Here is a 21,419-nt window from a genome sequence, read left to right as displayed (position 1 = left end):
TTATGATTCCAAAGTTCTAAATGAGTTTCTAAATACAAAATACCATCTCACCCCAACAAAAAAAAAAACACAAATACATCGGTAAAGGTATTTAGTGGATTTGTTTGAGTATATAATATTTTTTGTATAAATAATTATAACAGTGTAATTTTTTTTACATTATTTTTGGCTTCGTCCCGAGCACGAAAAAACTACTTGGCCTTACCTTATTTTTAGCTCTTACTACAGATCACAAAAGTGGAGTCATTAAACTCATCAAATAACACCATAACATTCATAGTTTGCTGCTCTGTTGTTGCCTAATCATGTTTCAAGAAAGAGACGACCCGGTTCAACAAATCAACCGCCTTATCGCACGTGGGTTTCTGGAGATGAAAAACATGGCCTTCCTCTTCAGACTCGAACAAACCCAACTTGCCGGCCCAACCACTCTTCTTCAACGCCTCATAATAAGCCCAACCGGACTCCCTTATGAAGTCCCTCTCCGCCAGGCACACCAACACCCGCCCGCACCCGATCCTCGCCAACTCCGGATCCTTCCCCGGATTCACTCTCGGGTCACCCGACCCGTTCATACCGGGAAATATGAACTTGATCAGATCGTCCGGTCGAGACTCGTCCACGTAGAAGTACGGATGGACCGCGATCAAACCCGCGATTCTCGGCCCATCCAACCCCGCCCGCATCGCCACGTAATGGGCCAGCGTCGCTCCCGCGCTGTCCCCCGCCACGTAGACCCTATCCAGGTCCGCGTGGTCCCGGACCCAACCCTCCGGCGCGGCGGCGATCCATCTCGCCGCCGCCCAGGCGTCGTCGAACGCCGCCGGGAGGCGGTGCTCCGGCGCGAGGCGATAGTCGACGGAGACGGCGACGGCCTCCGCCGCGGCGGCGAGGTCGCTGACGTGGCGGTGGTAGTGCGGCGAGTACGGGGACTCGATGCAGAACGCGCCGCCGTGGAAGTAGAGGATGAGAGGGAGTTTTCGATCCGGGTCGGGTGTTTTGGGGAGGAAGATTCGGGCGGAGAGGTTGGATTTGGGGTCGATGACGACGTCGGCTGATTGGACTCCGGTGGCGGGGTCGGTGGAGGGAGGCACGGTGTCGGTGCCGATGAACCTGTCGATGCGACCGTCTTTGTAGATTCGGAAGAGACGAGGGATTTCGGCGGCGATTTGATCGGACATTTTGATATTTTTATTTTTTTGGTCAAGTGAGAGGTTTGAGAAAAGAGTGGGTGATAAATAGGTGAGAAAAAAAATGGAAAAGAAGATTGGTGTTGAATTGAGTGCATGTCATTCAATGACTCTCTGACGGTGGTTTAAGTCTTTGTCGGAATGTGGTAAGAGTATCTCCAACCCTGTGTTGAAATCACACTATTTTTATGTGTTTTTAACACCAAATTTTTTTAAACTCCAGAACATCAAATTTCACACTAAAAACACTATTTTTTATTATTATATTATTAAAACTAAACAACCTCTTTCAATAAATATTTATAATTCTTATTTTTTTTAATTATCTGATTACAATTATTTCTTACATGTAATATTTAACAAAAAAATAAAATGTACTAAATAAAAAAATAATAAAATTCTGAAAAAAATTACATTACTTAAAAATATATTAGTTTATTTGCAGTTTTTATATTTAGTTTGTGTGTTTAATTTTAATTTTATAATTTATGTATAACTTTTTAATGTTTTAATTGAATTTTATTTTAATGTGTTATTTTGGTGATTTATAAAAATTTATATAGAATATACATATATATATATGTATATATATATATATAAATAAGTGATAATTAGATAAAGTATCCAAAAAATAATAATAACAAAATAAAATAAGTTATATCGTATTACACATTCACACGGCATATATGAAGTGATACTGTACAAACGGTATAATTTGATGATGGTTATGCAGTATGATTGGAGGTCATTTCACGCCAAATATAGTGTTATACCGTGTGGTTGCACATGCCTTAACAATTTAATGAGTAACGTAGAGTCCACGCCATGGCAACGCATTAATATTTTCGATCAATTAGGGACAGAGCTAGAGCAAATATATATATATATATATATATATATATATATATATATATATATTTTAAAGACGGTCTCCACTCCAGGTCAGGACTTTTAATTGAAAGGCAATTCCGCGGTAAACGATCTATAATGTTGCATTTGGAGTTTCGTTTTCGGACTGCTTTTAGCTTCTTGAAAAAGTTAATCGTTTTAGAGCATTTGATCAAACAATTTTTTATAAAAGCTAAAAAGCGTTTTTAAAAAATATATAGAGTTGAAAAGCAGTTAAATCGTTGCTTTCGAAAAAAGTAACATCGTAATCAAAACATAACTACTAATTTATCCTTGATCATGAATAAGTCATCATGATTTTTGCTTAAAGACCGCTAAGAAGAACGAGTAAATTGTATCATCCTTATTTATCTCAACTGATAAAATTTCATTCAAGTAATGAAACTATTTAAATCCCTTAGATCGACCTATGTAGAAAATATTATATTAATATCTTTCATTTGACAATATATGTAAAATTATAAAAACTCTCATCCATTCATCTCCTCCATTAATTGTGAAGCTGGAATCAGGAATTGCTAATAAGGTACTTTCTTCTTTCTCAAATAATTTATTTTCATGACAAATTAAGAATAACAAACATAAAATAGTGAAAAACAAATATATTGAACAAACCCTAGTAAAGCAAGCTTAGAGGAGAATATAAATCATTGATTAACGTCGTGCGACGGAGGAGCTAAAACATCGGTGAGACCGAGCTCAACCATCATCGATTTCTCCGGCGAGACCGCGGCGACGAGAGTTCTGACACCAATCCGTGCTTCTAGGCATAAAAGAATTCTTGCTTCTTTTTATCTAAAATAAACAGGATGGATTTTTTTATGGGGTGGTTTATTTTATTTTATCTATTTCTGCTAAGTTCATGGAGAGAGTTTGAAGTTTGAGCTATGAATAGTTTTGAAATTTAGAAAGAAAAGAATCTACTAAAGATATAGAATACATTTACAATGAGAAATTTCATTTTCTAGACTTAGTAGTTATGAAAATATCTCAATTAGATCCACTAGTTTAAAAATATCCAAAATTAGACTTTTATACTAATTTCGAACGGAAATACCATTGCAGGACTATATAACCTCTTTTGACAAAAGTTCATTCACTATGGAAATCTGACCAAATCCGATAAAATCCGACCACTCCGACCAAATCCGATAAAATCCGACCAAATCAGACGGAATTCGCTGATATTCATAAAAAAATTTCCATAATTTTTAAGAACCCTAAAACCTATTTTTTTTCTTCCAAATCTCATTCAAATCAACCTAAAATCACTAATAAACACTAAAATCATGTATCCTATGATTCCTATCAATACTACATTAATCAAACCATGAAAAAAACATAAAAATCTATTTTTTTTTATTTTGAGTTATGGTACTTTGAGAGCTTGACAACCACCTACACCGGAAGGAGACGGTCAGATTTGGAAGGTGGGACGGTCGGATTTTGATGGAGAAGGTCGGATTTTTCTTGTCTCGGTCGGATTTGGGTTTGTTCGGTCGGATTTGGGGAAAGAAAGAGAGAGAAAGTGAGAGTGAAAAAGATGAAGTGTGAGAGAGAGATGATCTATTTGAACTGGGGGTATTTTTGTCCGAAATTGGTACAAAAGTCCAATTTTGAATATTTCTTAATTAGTGGGTCTAATTGAGATATTTTCATTACATTAGGGTCTAGAAAATGAAATTTCTCTTTACAATATTAAAGTATTTTAGGCTGGTAGGCTGTAGGTATATCTATTTCGTTTTTAATTTTGTTTCCAACGTTCGCTGAATAATACAGCTACTGAACTTCTCGTATCATCACGCGATGTCATATATATCGCAGAGTTTGACTTTATATAAGCTTTTGATTTAATATAATATTTATTTTTTAGGGTTATATAGCTAAATAGCCTCCCAGTTTAGACGGTTTTGGATTTGGCCATCATTTGGTTAATTTCGGGTTAATAGCCAGACCCATTTATTTACACAACATCAAAATACCAAAATAATCTCAACTGTTCCCGCCCATTAACATGCTGAAAATAAAAACATTTAAAATAAAATATTCGGATAATAACTGCTCGCGGTTATCGAGGAGCATCATTAAGATCATTAATTAATTTTTTTTCTCTTTTCTTGGTCATACTTTGACCGGGCTTTTTGTTAATTTTAAAAGGCTTATTCTTCCTCTTCCCGTCACTCTCTTTCTCTCTCTCTCCAAAATTTCATTTCATTTTTTTTCCTCAAAACTTCAATTGACCATATCTCTATCGTTTGAGCTCCGATTTGGGTGATTCCAAGTGCTATGAACTTGTGTCGAAGAGAGGTTCAAGAAAACACCCATCATGCTTGCTAAAAATTTCGGTTAATTGTCGTGGGAGATCGCCGGAAAAGACCTCCGCCCCAATGTTGAGTTTTTCGATCACCGGAGGGAGGTGGTCTTCACCGTCGGTATAAAAATGAAGTTCATGACATAGGTAACAAAAGCCCTCATGAAATTCCTCCGATAGGTGGTCGGAGATGCTCCGTTTTGCTCGAGGTACGTTATGGAAATAAAAAGGGCTAGATCTATGTTGATGTGTTGTAATTTTGATGAAATTGAGTTCGTCATGGTATTTAGAAGGTGAAATGTGTAGGGTGGGATTAATGGCTGATTGTATCATTCTTGCTTGGTTAAGCTTTGTCGTTGATTTTTTTTCTCTCATTCTCCCTGTTTGGTCTGACGGGTTTGGATGAATTGAAGCTGTTGAATTGATTTTTGTTGGTTAAAATTGAAGGCTGAATTTCAATCGCAGGCTCTGGTTATTCGGCAAAGTCTGGGGCGTCGTGTGTCGGTGCCGAGGAAGGCGGATTTAGTTCGATTTGTTTGAGAAGCGGTTAATATTATATTTTTTAGAAGTAATTAATTGTTTGTTTACAGAAAAGAAGGAAGATGGGTCAGTGATTTGCGTGACAAGGAAGATGAGTGTCAATGGTTATTTGGTTGTACAGAATAGGATGATCCGTTTTTGTTCGGATGGTGTATATTCGTGTAAATACAAGCATATTTACAATATATTCGTAAATACAAAACGTATTTACAGTATATTCGTGTAAATATAAAACATATTTACAGTATATCCGTGTAAATACAAAGCATATTTACAGTATATTCATTGTAAATACAAAGTATATTTACAGTATATTCGTGTAAATAAACTGAAAAAAATTCTGAAAATATTTTGGACGTTCTAAAATTATGAATATATGGAAGACAAAATAATATCAATAAATGAAGAATATATTTACAGATTTTATCCATAATGAATTGCCACGAAAATATAAACTAATTAACTAAAGTCAACGCTGAAAACTTCAAAATATGTAACAATAAATGCGCTGGAAACTTTCAAAATCTGCTGGAAAATTCAAATTTCAAATTTGAAAACTTTCCTATTCGGTTTCAATATTTGATTCGAAATTATAAAAAAAACTGCCTAATTAAAAAAATCTGCCGAATTAAATAAGGGCAAAAGTGTAAACTTAATTCAATTAATAAACTGCCACGCAAGCAATATGGCTATTTACATGAAATTAACGAAAAGTTGGCTAAAACCAAATTGCTAGTGTTTTAGATGGCTACGCAGCCAATTATTTGTATTTTTTAACTAGTAAAAATGTTATATTGTACCTAACCATGGTATTTTTATCAGTCTTTGGCATTGGCACTGTGGGGTTCTTTACAACTATACATTTTCTATTGTTTTTATAACTTTTATCGTTACTAGTTACTACAACCCAACCGTATTACCCACTTCTTTCTATTATTTTTTGTATTATTTTACTTTTCGTATTACCCACTTCATACAACTAAGTTGTATATCATAACGAAATTAAATATTAAGTAAATCAATATGTCATATATGGCCAATGATCGAAATACCGTTACTATTCCGGGACTCAGATTTTACTGGTATCCGAAGGTAAGCTAGAGGAATACCGTGGAATTCAGAAAAGGAAAAGAAAACTTTACCGTTGAAAATATCGTTACCGTTGAGGAATACCATCAAATACCGTAGCTTACCGAGATGAATGTAGTGAATAAATATTTTAAAAGAAATTCATACATAATATAGGATAAAAATGAAAAAAAGTATACAATAATAGTTCAATAAAAATCCAATACAAACTTAATGATATAGTTCAATACAAAGTACAAAATCAAAATAATGATAATATTCATGTTAAAAATCAACTAATTATACATAAAATTTCATATTCTACAACTAATTTAACAAACAAAACCAAAAACACATTCAAATCTAAACCCTTATTTCTGATGCAACAAAAAAATTGGATACAAACTCTAATTAAACATAATAATGAGTTAGAAACTACGGCTAGATTGGTTTCTAGAACCCTATTTGATCAATAAAAATCCAATACAAACTTAATGATATAGTTCAATACAAAGTACAAAATCAAAATAATGATAATATTCATGTTAAAAATCAACTAATTATACATAAAATTTCATATTCTACAACTAATTTAACAAACAAAACCAAAAACACATTCAAATCTAAACCCATATTTCTGATGTAACAAAAAAATTGGATACAAACTCTAATTAAATATAATAATGAGTTAGAAACTACGGCTAGATTGGTTTCTAGAACCCTATTTGATCATAAAATTTGTGTCTCGAAAGCGGTGTGGAAAACAAAAATTCATGAAAAGTCATGGCTTTTTCTCTGGCGATTCGAGACCCAACATCCTCGCTATTAGGTTGGCGCTTGCTCATCTGGGCTTATATGATTTAGAGTAGTGTAGGTCATGTGGTGCTTTTTTTGAATATATGTTGCACCTTTTCATCGTGCCGATGGCAAAGAGGCTGTGGTTTGTGATGACTCATGGTATCCGCTAGGATGCGGCTCGAGGTCAACATTTGGATCTAAATTGGCAATCGTTTAAGATATTGTTCAAATCAACCAGGCATGATTAAGGACATCGGGGATGTGGATTGTTTCTTATCACAGTTCTCGATCTAGAAAGGCATTTGGGCTAGGTGTAATAATTAGATTTTTTTGGACGAAATCATAAATTAGAAATTTTTAGAAAAACGTGATATTTTAAATTTCTAGCGGATCAAATTTACCCTTTTTCATATTTGACATAATTTTAAGATAACATCATCTTATTTGTAAAAAAAATATGATCTTCTTTCTCACAAGTACTGTTAAATAAGATAAAAATGCATTCAAATATATAAATCATCATAAAGCATCATATAATACTGAAAGAAAGCGAAAAACGCCTTAAACTATAAGAGCCGCGTTGAACATCGAAAAATATCAGAAAATTATAATTAATCGAAAATAGCCGAAAAAATCTCGAACCGTTGAAAGACATCACAAATTTATTAAACGTTTAAATTTCATCAAAATTTTAATTAAATTTCATCACATTTAAGCGTAAGTTATAAAAAATTATCGTAAAATTACATAAATGTCATCGTTTCGATATTATAATCACAACCGGTTTCAAATAAATGTACGAAATAAACTTATTCATTGTCTTGGGTTTCAATCCACGAAATTTAACTTTTTAGAGAGAATAAGAGAGATAAGTGAGAAACTGAAAAAAAAATGAGTGCACGAATTATTTTAAGGATATTTTCGTAAAAAATTGTGACAAAAATCTAATTTTAATAGCGTTTTCAATAAGTTTATTCATACTTTTATGTTAGAACTATTAGTAAATTTTTTTTAGGACCAATGTACTGAAAAAAAAAAAAAAACCTAAAAACCCTAACAACTATCTAACGGCCCATATTAACAGGCCTCTATCTAACGGCCCACACAACCATATACCTTGGTATATAGCCATCGCTATCCGCTACAAATTGTTTCCTCTCCGACCTCTGCGTTAAAGCATTTTAGGGTTTCCTGCGATCTTTTGATTCAGCTTCCAAGATGGTCAGTATATACCAGCTCAGTTCAATTTGGTTCTCAACGTCGATGTTTTATTTTGTGCTGTTCAGATTCTAAGATTTCACTATGTTTTTTTACTTTGATTTTAAAAATATGTTTTTCTTTGCTACGTGTTTAGGTTCTCCCAAACGATATCGATCTTCTGAACCCACCGGCGGATCTTGAGAAGAAGAGGCACAAGCTCAAGCGTCTCGTTCAATCGCCCAATTCATTCTTCATGGTAATTCATCACGAGTAATATATCGTATAGATGTTCGATATGCTCTAATAAGCTAAACACTGATTCGATTTTGTTTCGATTTGTTTTCTCTTATTTTTGCGCCGTTTCAAGGATGTCAAATGCCAGGGTTGCTTCAGCATGTAAGTTTCAACCCTTCAACTCTCTCTGATTTACATATTTACATGATATGTTTCTGGTTAACAAAAATTAGAAGTCTTTGTCATTACCGAGTTATCCAGATTGTCGAGAATTTCAATTCGTGCTAATTTATCACCCTTGGAGTTTCGAATGTTGTGTCAAATTTTATGTGAAAGAGAAATATATGTATGTGAATTCAACTAGTCTTTAACAAGAGGCGTCATTTAGATGCTTTGAGTTGTGGGTTTTGATGTTATTTCCTAATTGACCGTGAAAGAACATTACTTTCTCTAGTACAGGGTGATATTATGAATTTGATTTAAATTTGGAATTTGACGGGTGTGTTTGTGATTCTGAAACGCAGCACGACCGTGTTCAGTCACTCTCAGACGGTGGTGGTGTGTGGAAACTGCCAGACTGTGTTGTGCCAGCCTACTGGAGGGAAAGCCAGACTCACCGAAGGTTGCTCCTTCAGGAGAAAGGGAGACTGATTTTGGTCAACCACTTGTTTTTTTTGCTTTGGCTGCTGTGATCAGAGAGAGTTGTTCTGCTAGCTAAGTTAGTTTCAGAATATTATGGTGTTTGAAATGAATTGTCTCTTAGTCTCATTGTTATGGTGTTCTGATTTTGGTTCTCCTTTTCTTTTGCTATAAAAATATTTATAGACTGCATTTTTATGCTTTGAAGTTTTGCTCTTTACTTTTGTTTAGTTGATTCTGTTCTAAAGATTTTGCATAAATTATTCTTACTGTTTTAAGTTTGCCCATTATATGCTTATTCCTTGATCCCCGTTTCTTGTGACACTATATAATGATAGTGTTCAATAGCAACTTGAGATGGTAGGCTGGTTGGTCAATTGCTCAGCAAAGCAGTGATTTTACAGAGCCTTTTGCTCTCTTAATAAGACGTTCCTTGTTTCGAGCAATTAATAAGATGTTGCCTAAGGTTAAACTTCGAGTTACCTTTGATTCTTGATTCAAGATATCGCAATGAGATATCGATCATGCTGGGTTTGAAAAAAATGGAAAATGTACACCACATGATTGTTAAATGGCTTTTTATTTCGTTTAGCAAACGCTACCATCTCTCACGTGCTCAAGTCTTTTACGGTAAAGGCAGCTTAATCAGGTGCAAAAAATGCCTGTTTATGGTCATTGAGATGAACTAAAAACAGGAAAATAAAAAAATATAAAAAAACTTTATGGTTTTCTTTCTTTAGATCTAGGTCTACATCTACTATTTTTCTCCCCTGGGGCCGATTCCGGCCACGGCTGGGCATCTCTCGGTCCCAGGGAGGAGGAGCGAATCGTTACCGAAAGTAGAAAGACGACAACAGAGCTTGATAGTGTTGCTGTAGGTTTGTCGACGATGGTTTCGTGCCGTGGCTCGTCAGCTATGGTAGTTGTGCGGTGTGGGTCTTCGGTGATGGCGCGGACGATGCCGCTGCGTGACTCCTCGATGACGGCGTCGGTGCAGCGACAATCCTCGGCGGCGGAGCTATGGCGTAGCTTCCCGGAGTCGGCGACGGGGACTCTGCGGTGTGATTTCGATGATGCTGTGGCGAGGTTTCTCGGCAACGGGGATGATGTTGCTAAGCTTTTCGAGGTTGTCTATTAAACTTCGGTGACATATTTAATTTTTATTTCGATTTTTTTTAAAAAAGGATTTGTGACTCTTTTATTTTGTTGTTGCATTTTGTTTGGCTTGGTTTATTTTGAAGACGGATTAGCCGTCGTCCACTATCCCGTTGTGAATTTCCTGTTAGGTTTTGTTCTATATAGGTTGACGAAGCATCTTCTTCGTGACCATCGGACCGAGGTTGAGTGGATCTTTCCATCAACCAATTTTGGTTTTGTTGAAAGAGCCATATGTGTGCTCGATTATTGTGCTCGTCGTTCTTCTTCTTGTCGGAAGCATGCACAAAACATGCGACTACCGGAACTTAGTGTTAGTTTCACTTCGATTTAGTTTTGAGGTGTTTCATGTACTAAAGTGTTTTTCTTCTGTATTGATGAGTTTTTACCCAGTTTTAATGGAAAATCCGTGACATTAAAAAGAAAAAATATGTCGTTAAACAAATTAAAAAAGATATTGACTTACAATACTAAAAAGAAAAGAAAAAAAATTATAGTTAATCTAGTTTTTGAAATTATTTTTATACATACAAATTCAAAACCTAATAATTTATTTTCAAGTTTATTAGTTATAACAAAGTTTTCTTATAAATTTATTTTTTGACAACTTAAAATATAAATTTTAAAGTGCTCCATTTTGTGATTTAACTTTTAACAAAACTGTATAAATTATTCATTATTATTACTTTTGACATAGCCCGAATGATGTGTCCTATTCGATATATATTTAATATTTTTTCAAGTTGACAAGAAAATACTAACAAACACAAAATTATATAATAAATTTAATAAAATTAATAGAAATAAGAAGAAAAAAACGTAAAAACTAATAAAGGGTAAAACCTTCAAATAGAAAGAAGAAGAAAAAAAACGTAAAAACTAAGGGTAAAACCTTTAAATATGTGATCAAGATATTTATCATTCAAGTAGAACTTTATTTATTTATGGGAAAATATCAAGATTATCCCTCGTATTTAATTGAAATGCGAGATTTATCCATTCGATTTTTAGAAATATCAAACATATCCCTTCAGTTTAATATAAATGACATATATATCCCATGAAAAATGTTATATTAAAAATATCCCCATTTTCGTTTATTTTTTACAAAAAAAATAATTTGAACTCCCCAAAATACCCTTAATGAAATAATTTTTTATTTTCTATTCTACATACAAAAAAATTAAATTAAAAAATTTCTTTATAAAAAGTTAAGGATTTTATTTATAAAGAGAGATTTTGATTTAAAAAAAATAAATAAAATACTAAACAAATATTTATTCTATTAAGGGTATTTTGGGGAGTTCAAATTATTTATTTTACAAATAAACGAAAATGGTGATATTTGTAATATAACATTTTTTCAGGGGAGGTATATGTCATTTATATTAAACTGAAGGGATATGTCTGATATTTCTATAAATCGAAGGGATAAATATCGCATTTCGATTAAACACGAGGAATACTCTTGATATTTTCCCTTTATTTTTTTCGCATTATTTTTTTGATTGATTTTCCTCTTCATTATCTAATCACTTTATTCTCAAGTATCCGCGACGACATATATCGTTCTTGAGCTAGATGTACAACACTCGCCAATTTTGAGTTCCACACACCCGGCTCGGGCGCGGTCACTTGGTCCAGCCTTGGGTCGAACTGCTCGAAGTTTTGAATAGTTGTTCTATTTATAACAATAATATTTTGGTGCTAAAAGGAACTTCCCAACTTAACAGCCACAAATCCCTTCCACCATATTCTTCTTTCTTCTTCTAAAAATTTATTTTTTTTCTCAAACTCGAGAAAAGATGAACAACCCTCACGTTTTGAGAACCGAAATAACCTCAATAACCTAGCGGTAGTTCCAAATATACCTTGAATCGCTCCCCATATCCAACTTAAAACGTACGGGACACCCATGAAGGAGAATATTTGCGAACTTCAAGAGGCTAACGCAAGGTTCGTAGCCGACTGGCTGCGAAACAATCTATGCGAATAGAAGAGATTATCAAAGAGGAACCCGAAAACCTCAACAGTGATGATCAAGAGGATGATCCTAGTTACAAGGGTCTCGAGGATTCCGAAGACACCGAAACTTCCCTTGCTGAAGACAGGGAACTCCCCTTCACAAAAGAAGTCAGACCTTCAAATCCTCAACCTAAGACAAAGAAAGCACATGCTGCTTCCTAAGAAGGAAACTTTCGACGCTCAACCCATGACCGACTTGGTCAAAGGGAAAACATTGCGGAAAGCAAGGTCGCACGGAGGAAATACATGGTATCAGGTGTATGTTAAATAAAAAACTGGTTAGGAAACGTGAAAATAAGGGATTTCTCAGAAAACTTTACATCTATGCGACGTGCAAAGACAGCGACGAGCGAGGAAAAAATTCATCTCCGATCCTAGCGGGATGGCCGCGGTGGACAGCACGCGATGCGTAAGGCCAAAATGTCATGCAACGCAGTGCACCAAGGGTACTGCACGACGCGCCGTTCAAAATTCTGCTTCTCTTTGACTTTGAAGCTTCGCCCCACCCCCGTGAATTGCGCCCTCCCCATTTTTTCCCGAGTCTATATTTAGGCCAATGTAGGTTTCAAGTTTGAGGGTTGGCTACATGACTCATGGTGGCAAGTTAGTATCCTTCATCTCTCTCATCTCTCTTGGCCGCTCTTTTAGCCTTAAATTGTAATAATTTTTAGAATTTGTTTTTACTGTATTTGGATAATTGTTCCTTATTCTAGAATTTGTAGCTTCTTTTTTGTTTTTGTGGAAAATTATCTTAGTTTAATCTTGAATGTGTTGAATGCTTGTTTAGTATTTTCTTATCTTAATATGGTTCATTTTTAGTTTTAACTTGTTTTGTGGATAATTTGTGATGATTAGTGTAATTTTGTTATTTATTTACTTATCTTAATTTTGAGTGTTTGGTTTTGTGAATGCTTTGGATTTGCTTGTGGTTTATGAACGTTCATGACCCATAGAGTCTTGAGACTTAAGAGTAATAGTAATGTATATTTACTTGCACTTCAAGTCTTATGTTTGATTGAAACTCTATGGTGGCTTACCTTTATTTGGTTTGACCCGATGATTTTCATTACTTTGCACATTTCGAGCCTTAAGGATGGTGTTTAGGGGACTGGAAAACTGAGTCCTAACAACCGCACCTCGGGAGCACTAGAAACACTTGAGCCATCCTCGAAGCAAAATGGTTATAGGTGAGGAATGTTAAGATGATAAAAGCATTAGGTTTAGCCACTCAAGCCAAAGAGCCACCCCGTTCTACCTCCACTAGAACCTTTTCACAAAAAGTCGAACGCTATTTCCATCTCTTGTTACTTAGTCTAAAAAAAGCCTTAGCCCATGAAATGAAATTCCACAAAGAATCACGTTCTTTAGCGACGAGTGATTTTGTCTATTTTGTGGATTGTGTGCTTTTTTAAATTGTCAATACTCTCGCCGCGCCGTTATTTATAGATATCGTGATAACTTCTAGTTTTTCCTTTATCTCTTATTGTTTATTGCTTATGAAACAGAAGTAAAACTAAAGAGAAAAAAAGAATAAAAGAAATTAAATAAAAAGGCACAACCATGCCATTTACTTTGAAAAGTTTGTACATACTTGTTGGTGATTAATGCACCTTAAATAACCAATAAAATGCGGAAAAGAATAATTACGCGTACAAGAGCTAATTATTAACTTGGTTATTAAACAAGATCTAGATTACTTAATAAGTTAATCATAAGAAACTTCATCAAGCAACCATATTAGATAAGAGACGAGTTCACGAACCGAAAGCTTTTACAATCCGTCTTCGTCTTTAACGTACAAGCCTCCACACGATTAGATCTATAATTCCTCCTTCAAGGACTCGATGTGATGACACCAAAGTCTTCCGAAACGTAATCTCCGAGGAAGATAAGACAAAAGAATGGGTTTCGTTATATCTCACTAGATCTGGAAACTAGGTGTTTCCGATCTTTCTCTCTTATTTCTAAGAATGGAATTGAAGCAATTCCGAGGGGAGGAATGAGAAGCACGCATACAGCCACGAAGGAGAGTGTGTGGGCGTTTTTAGCTGTATGTCTAGGTTCAATTTTGCTTCACATCAGCCATCTATTTATAGCAGTTTAAAAGGTATCTTTATAGAATATTCCAGAATATTCGAAAAGATATTATTTCCCTTTATTGTGTTCACACTAGTAGATTAAATCTCAGCACTTGGATCTCAACAAGTGAATCCTATTTTTCCTCTCATCCATCATATCAATATCTAGGATTTTATTTTATACAACAGTATAAAATATTTTCTGTTGAGAAAATCGAGGAAATTATATTCTCCTAGATATTCGCCTAAATATCCTCATAATATTTAGCCTAAATATTCGGAGAGAATATAGGAAAATATATCTCCTATTTATTCTCCTATATTTTAGGAACAGAAAAACAGAAAAAATACTGATTACCACACCAGTGCAAAAACGTCCAACACCGTAGGGGGTAGTCGATTTTTTGCTTTTTCAAGGTCCAATAGATTTAAGCCCATTAAACACTTATTTACTTGTCCAACAATAAATAATAAGTTTATTTACTTGATCAAGCAATAAATAAACAGCTATACTATAACTATTTATTTAATTCTCAAAATACCCTTTTTGGAATTTAATGCTGTCAATCACTATTACAGCAAGTGAGATTATAATAATAATACATACTATTATATTAACGTTCTTATCCGCCTTTATCGAAGACGAATCGGGGACGATGGACCTAGTAGTTGAAGCTTAACAAATCCGATAAAAAAGACGAAATAGTCCTTTCTCTTTTTCGATCGATTTGTCTAATCTTAGTCAATACTCCACTGTGTAAGCTAAGACTGCACTCTCCTTTAATACGAGAATTATATTTACTCATCGTGACGAGTGTCCACTGATTTAGTCAGTACGTGATCATGACCCTCCAGGTTCTGCCCGTATCGAGATAGGTCAATTTGTTCCGTTATACCTTTCTCGTTACATATAAGCCCTAAGCATCGTTGTTTCCCCAGCGAAATATTCAACCGAACGCAAGCCAACTTCGGAAGTGTGCAGAATCAATCGGTTCTGGATTCAACCCTTAGGTAAGAGGGCGGACCTAGGTCAAGATTGTTGTCAATGGTGCCAACAAGAAGAGTTGTAATCTTTATATTGTGCATTTGATGTAATAAAGTCTCATGAAGACTCTTGCTTGTAATTGCTTATTCATTAATAAAAAGTTGAAATGTTCATTCATTCTTCCGTGTCTGTTTGAAGCTTTATGATAAAACATTAGTCTTTAGTCCATAAACAAATTAAACAACTTACGAAGAGACAAATGTAGATTTGCATGAACAAACTCTTCGTAGTTTGCTTAAAACGATATATTCGCAATCTAAGGGTCAAAGGACTATTGACCCCAGTATGATTGTTAGAAGAATCTATGATGTCTGGTTATGAGGCATTGAGAGTTGGAGACTCTATAGTTCTTCTAGGTATCTTCCGAAGGTACTGAATTGACCAGTGCACTTCTAGAGACAAGATAAGAACAAACCATTTAACCTCTTATGTCTCAAAGTCACTACGTATGAATTGCATCGTGCTTACCTTAATCCTGAAATGAGACATGCCATTTCACACCTTACGTATTCTCATTTGAGAAAGTCAGAGTTCGGACTCACTATGTGATTCCGAACAAGGCCTATTGGTGAAGTACTAAGTTGTGAGAATGTCATGAGTAACTTTGTGAAGTTCTCATAGATATGGAATTCATGTACAAGATTGCTGAGATGCAATGTATATCACCTCATGCTTTGTTCCTTGGAGTGTGAATAAATGAACTGACTAGTGTCCAAATTGAGTCCTGACTCTTTTGGATGAAACAATGTGACTTGTTAGCTCCTCGTCAATACATTGTTTCTAACTTATTCACAAGCGACAAAGGAGTTGAGGAAATAACAGCTAGAAGGGTAAAATGGTAATTTTGTAAATCCCGACTAGCTGATGATATTCATGAAGGGTAAACACTGATAATATTCTGTGGATCCACTCATTACAATTAGGTTGGATTCTTGAGTAGAAAATAAATTCATTTGAACCGAGAGATTTTCAGTGTCAACTCTTTAGTGGAGTCGGTTGACATTAAGCTAAACTTGGAAAAGGTTTGTGAACTTTTGAGTCCAAGTATTTTAGCTCAAGCTTTGTTCATTTGGATCCATGACGTCACTGTCACGAATCACATCGATTAGGAATAGTTAAACTGGAAGCTAAGTCAAAACAAGAACGAAAATTGTCAAAATGGTATTTTTGTCTTTTGAGACATAGGATGAAATGAATGTCAATAAATTTTTTGACAAGGTCATTTAATGACATGTTTCACTCGGCCAATATTAGTCTTATTGGGCCTTGTGGATTAATTTCATTTCATAAGAATTTTATTGAAAATTCTTAATGGGCCATTCTCATGTTGTCATGAACAAATGAAGAAGCTTCTAGAAGCTCCTTCTAGATGAGAAATAGGCGCCCAACATACCCATAGGAAGAGAGAATATTTTGTGCATAAATGTATCAAGATACTTGCCAAAAGAAAAAGAGGAAACAAATTTCCCACACATGCATAGGGAATTTCGGCCACATGGGTCAAGGGAGAAGCAAACAAAAAAGGAAACAAATCCAAGGACTTACTTGGTAAGTCTTGGCCGTGCACCTCTATGAAGGAAAAGGGAAATTGGCTCATGAATATGTGATATTCTATAGAAGAAAAAACTACCTTATTGAAGGTGAGACCTCTCCTATAAATAGGAGCCTCATTCTTCTCATTTTATTCATTCCACAAAACTTAGAGATTGAGAGACTCTCTATCTAGACATTGTGGCCGCCTCTCTTCTCTCTCTCTCTAGTCAATTTCGTTTTATTGTTTTGGCACCTAGGTCCTCATTTGACCTAGAGTTTAGCTCTGCGACTTCAAGACTCGTTCTTAAGTCGTAGTGTTTAAAAGTGCCCACACACTAATTCCTTTTATTTCGAGTGATTTAGTGATAGCAACTTTCGTGGTTGCTCGAGTTGCCGAGGAAAGAAAGAGAGACGTGCTGCGAGGGAGACGAACGTTTTCAACCTTCCGAAGGCTCATCAACGTTCAAGCTTCTAAAGAGGTTAGTAAATTTATTAAGCTCATATTAGTTTTATTTATATGTACTTGCTCTTTGTCTAGCTTAGTAAAAACTGTTTTTACTTGAAAAGAAAATTTTTAAAATTCCGCCGCTTAACGAAGCGTTAAACTTTTTCTTAAACCCTAGATCAATTCCAACAAATGGTATCAGAGCTATGGTCAAAGATATGCATGTACATGTATTTAAAATTATGAGCTTGAAAATCGTTTTCGAAAGTTTACTAATTTTGTGACAAGTTAGAATTGTTTTCTTAGATTGTTTTTAATTTATTGCTCTTGCCTTTAAATTAAAAATCATGTTGTTTTTCTATGAGTTTGGGATGTTATTAAAACACATTAAATCTAGGGTGCACGAAATTTTTCTAAAAAATTGCTTCATTTTTTGCCTTCTCATGAACCCCTATTTATAGTAGTAAAATGAGATATTCATGGAATCTTCCAGAATATTTTATTTCCTTTTATTGTGTTCACACTAGTGGATTAAATCTGGGCCATTGGATCTCAACAAGTGAATCCTACTTTTTCTCTCATCCATCAGATCAATATCTATGGGATATTATTCTCTATTTAAATAGAGAATATTTTATTTAGTGAGAGAATATAGGAGAATATATTATTTCCCTTTAAATATATTCTCATATATTCTCCTAAATACTTTCCTTTAAATAAGGAGAAAATATAGGACAATATCTTATATTATTCTCTCTCCTTTATTTAAACAACTAAAGAGAAAATATTGGTAAATACCAATATTATAAAAATCGGTTTTTAGGCACACGGCCAAGGGGATTTGCGCAACTCCCATGCCAAAATTCCCAAATCCGATTTTCATATTTTGTGCAAGGCCCAATTGCTTAAAACCCAATTAATTATTTATTTACTTGGTCCAACAATAAACAAATAATTAATAATTGTTTATTTACTTGATCAAACAATAAATAAACAATTCTACCATAAATATTTATTTAATTCTGCGAATACCCGTTTTCCAGAATTAATGCTGTCAATCACAATTACAACACGTGAGATTAATAATGATAAACATTATTATACGAAAGTTCTTATCCGCCTTTATCAGAGCCGAATCGGGGACTATGGACCTAGTAATAGAAGCTCAACAAATCCGATGAAAAAGACGAAATAGTCCTTTCTCTTTTTCCATCGATTCGTCTAATCTTGGTCAAATACTCCACTTTGTAAGCCAATACTGAACTCTCCTTTATACTAGAATTATATTTACTCATCGTGACGAGTGTCCACCGATATAGTCAGTTCGTGATCAAGATCCTCCAGGTTCAACCCGTGTCAAGAGAAGTCAATTTTTCCGTTATACTTCTCTTGATACATATCAACCCTAAGCATTGTTGCTTCCCCAGCGAAAGGTTCTTTCGAACGTTACTTACTTCGAAAGTGCTAGCAATCTATCGGTTCTGGAATCAACCGTTAGGCGAGTGAACATTAACCTTCTTTCAGGAAGGCTAGATTCCGTATCTGTAAATCACTTCCCACTCGAATTATGCTCTGAGAAAACTCCAAAGACATAAGCTGTGATTAGCATGAATAGCCTTTTAGCGAATGAGTCAAAGAGCCCAGTAACATAACCCAGTGTACATGATCACTTCAGGATTTAGATCAAGTCTCACTGTGACCATCATAGTGACCTCGGTTAGTGTGTCGTAACGGTCCTTAAACCACACATCTACACCAAGACCTGTCCAAGTCGTACACTTACCACAAGTGTAGAATGCTCTCACATAGTGATCAGCCTTCACCTATGTGTTCCACATATATGACTTTAGATATAGCTTTCCAGGCGTATATCAGTCATCGACCTCGTTTTAGCTCACCGCCCGAACTCAGGTGCCCAACACGTGACTCAGTTTAATATGGAGGCTATGGAAGATAGTTGTTATTGATTCTAATTGTTTAGAACTCAACCCACTAATCATATAAAGCTAATAAAGTAATCTTACTATCGAATTTAGTAATCATTTATTCATTATCTTCAAGTGAGCAATATTTCCAACAATCTCCCACTTTGACCAGAGAAGATAAGTTTCCTTAAGCCAATTTAATTCTTTACCATCATTATAGACGGTTTAGACTTTGACCCAGGATTGAGATTCCCATCATATGGATTCCCACTTTTATCTTTACTCTGTCATTTATGTCGATCTGACATATGTCCCATTTTCATATTATTCTAGTTCATGCATTTTTGCAAGTGATCTTTGACTTACCATTTAAGGTCAAGTCAAATTGTTCATAGTAAATAAATTTACTTTAGAACAAATTAACACTTCGCATACCTTTAGATCATACACCAGACTTTATATCTAAAGATAACAATTCTCCCTATCAAGGTGTATATCCCTTTGGTGCCAAAACAGGTTGCACCATTGCATGGTCTGATCTCATCACCACTTACTATAGTGTGATTAATTGAACGTGTTTAAATAAGAATTTCTTGACCTATTTCCATTACTTGGTTATTTATAGTTCATCCTTGTTTGTCGTGTTCATATTCAATATATACACATGACTTTAAGGATCAACTATATTTAAATAACTAAGTATCTCACTATTTCTAGAAATCACAGTGTTTACAACACATATAGTTATTCTCGGAAATACGACATTGTCTAAGGTCTAATTGTTAGTCCTTTTAAAGAAAATGTCGATAGCCTCAACATTGAGCTCATACCTTATATCAATAAGTATGTTTGAGACATAATGGAATGAACATGTCGTTTCTAAATTTAATTTTAGAAACAGTTAGCTCAGTCAATTTACTTGTGTCATAATGAGGTCTAGAACTATAATAGTAATGACTTTATTCATGACACTTGTTTAGGAGCTACACTTATCGATCATTCTCAAAATATTGATTATAAGAAACACCCATGTACAATCTGTTGCGATTTTTCCGTACGCAAGTGCACGTAGTCGCTCAAGTAGTAGAGTTCGTAAGTACGAGTCGATCCCACGAGGAAAATGTTTAATCAAATTGACAAGATTACTAGCACGAATTGAACCAAATGATTTGATGATTATGATGGTTATCAAAACAAACGAAAATTAAAAACAATTAAAATACGAAAGATTACGATAGTGAGAAAGCAAGAACTATGGCTTCACAAGTTATTCCTATGGTTTGGATTCGGGAATTACACACAAAACACACACTCTTATGTTTGCTAATCACGCTCACGATAATGGTAATCTAAGATTTCTCTCGAACATCTAAGAATCTAAACCTATGCCGGGATATCTTCTCTCGATCTCAACCCCTAAAAACAATGGCTAGCATTAAAAACAAGAACGTTCACACTACTCCGAAACAACCTAGCTATTCCTAGCCTAGGAATGTATCCCAGTAAATTAATCCTTGTGCACGACTAACCTAATCTCTCCCGAGCATTAAGCAATCCTAATATCATGAACACGGTAGCTAATCGAATTTAAGCATTACACACGGAATTAAAATAAACAAACATTATAGAGCATATGAACATTAATTTGACATGAATGAATCCATAACCATATTCCTAACTTGTTACACCATAGCCCTTAAAGAATTTAGTGCATGATTGAACGGAAAATAAACGGAGATGAATATAAAGCAATCATGAATAAACTGAATTATATTAATAAAAACGGGAGTTCCAAAGATTCAGAGAATAGAGATAAAAACTGTGAATGATGAAAACGAGAATTGTGGCGACGATGATCCTCTCTGAACACTTCTTCTCTCCCGGGATTTTTGCGGCCGAATGAAAACAAAACTAAAAGCAAAAGCAAAGATATGTTTCTCAATAAACTAAAGTGTTTTTGTAGGTTTCCTAGGTTTTTCGGAGCTCATATGGGCCGTCGGATCGCATCCAACGGCTTGGATTACAATTATAACGCGTGACAAAAAAAAGTGGGAATCGGGGCCTGTGCGCCGCACAGGTCTTCCTGTGCACCGCACAGGTCTTCTGGGAAGCCTGTGCACCGCACAAGGGCCGCACAGGGCAAACGCACAGGGCTGTACGCCGCACAGGGCAAACGCACAGGGCTGTGCACCGCACAGGGGCCGTACAGGGCAAACGCACAGGACTCTGGAAGTTTGTGCATTGCTTGGTTCACCTTGATCCACCTATCTTGAGCTCCGGGTGTCGGAATTGAGATCCGAAAGATGTTCTGAACTCCTTGCGAT

At 35.1% G+C, this 21,419-nt stretch overlaps 1 protein-coding gene and 1 pseudogene across 1 annotated transcript; one reads left to right on the top strand and one right to left on the bottom strand.

The window, feature by feature from the left end:
- Window positions 1-1,273, bottom strand: LOC149389327 (putative carboxylesterase 12 pseudogene; annotated as a pseudogene).
- Window positions 1,274-7,881: 6,608 nt separating this feature from the next.
- Window positions 7,882-9,096, top strand: LOC149389326 (small ribosomal subunit protein eS27y-like). The gene is made up of 4 exons (XM_089624510.1): window positions 7,882-8,037; window positions 8,171-8,272; window positions 8,384-8,412; window positions 8,775-9,096. Exons 1-4 carry the CDS (start codon window positions 8,035-8,037, stop codon window positions 8,899-8,901), a joined length of 261 nt encoding a protein of 86 aa, XP_089480636.1. The 5' UTR covers window positions 7,882-8,034; the 3' UTR covers window positions 8,902-9,096.
- The last annotated feature ends 12,323 nt before the right edge of the window (window positions 9,097-21,419 follow it).

Source organism: Urtica dioica, chromosome 8 (assembly GCF_054948205.1).
Source record: "Urtica dioica subsp. dioica isolate 48M chromosome 8, U.dioica_male_clone48M_v1_H2, whole genome shotgun sequence".
In the NCBI taxonomy this organism is placed as follows: Eukaryota; Viridiplantae; Streptophyta; class Magnoliopsida; order Rosales; family Urticaceae; genus Urtica; species Urtica dioica.
Note: the sequence above shows the minus strand (reverse complement) of the source record. Positions and strands in the feature narration are given on the sequence as shown.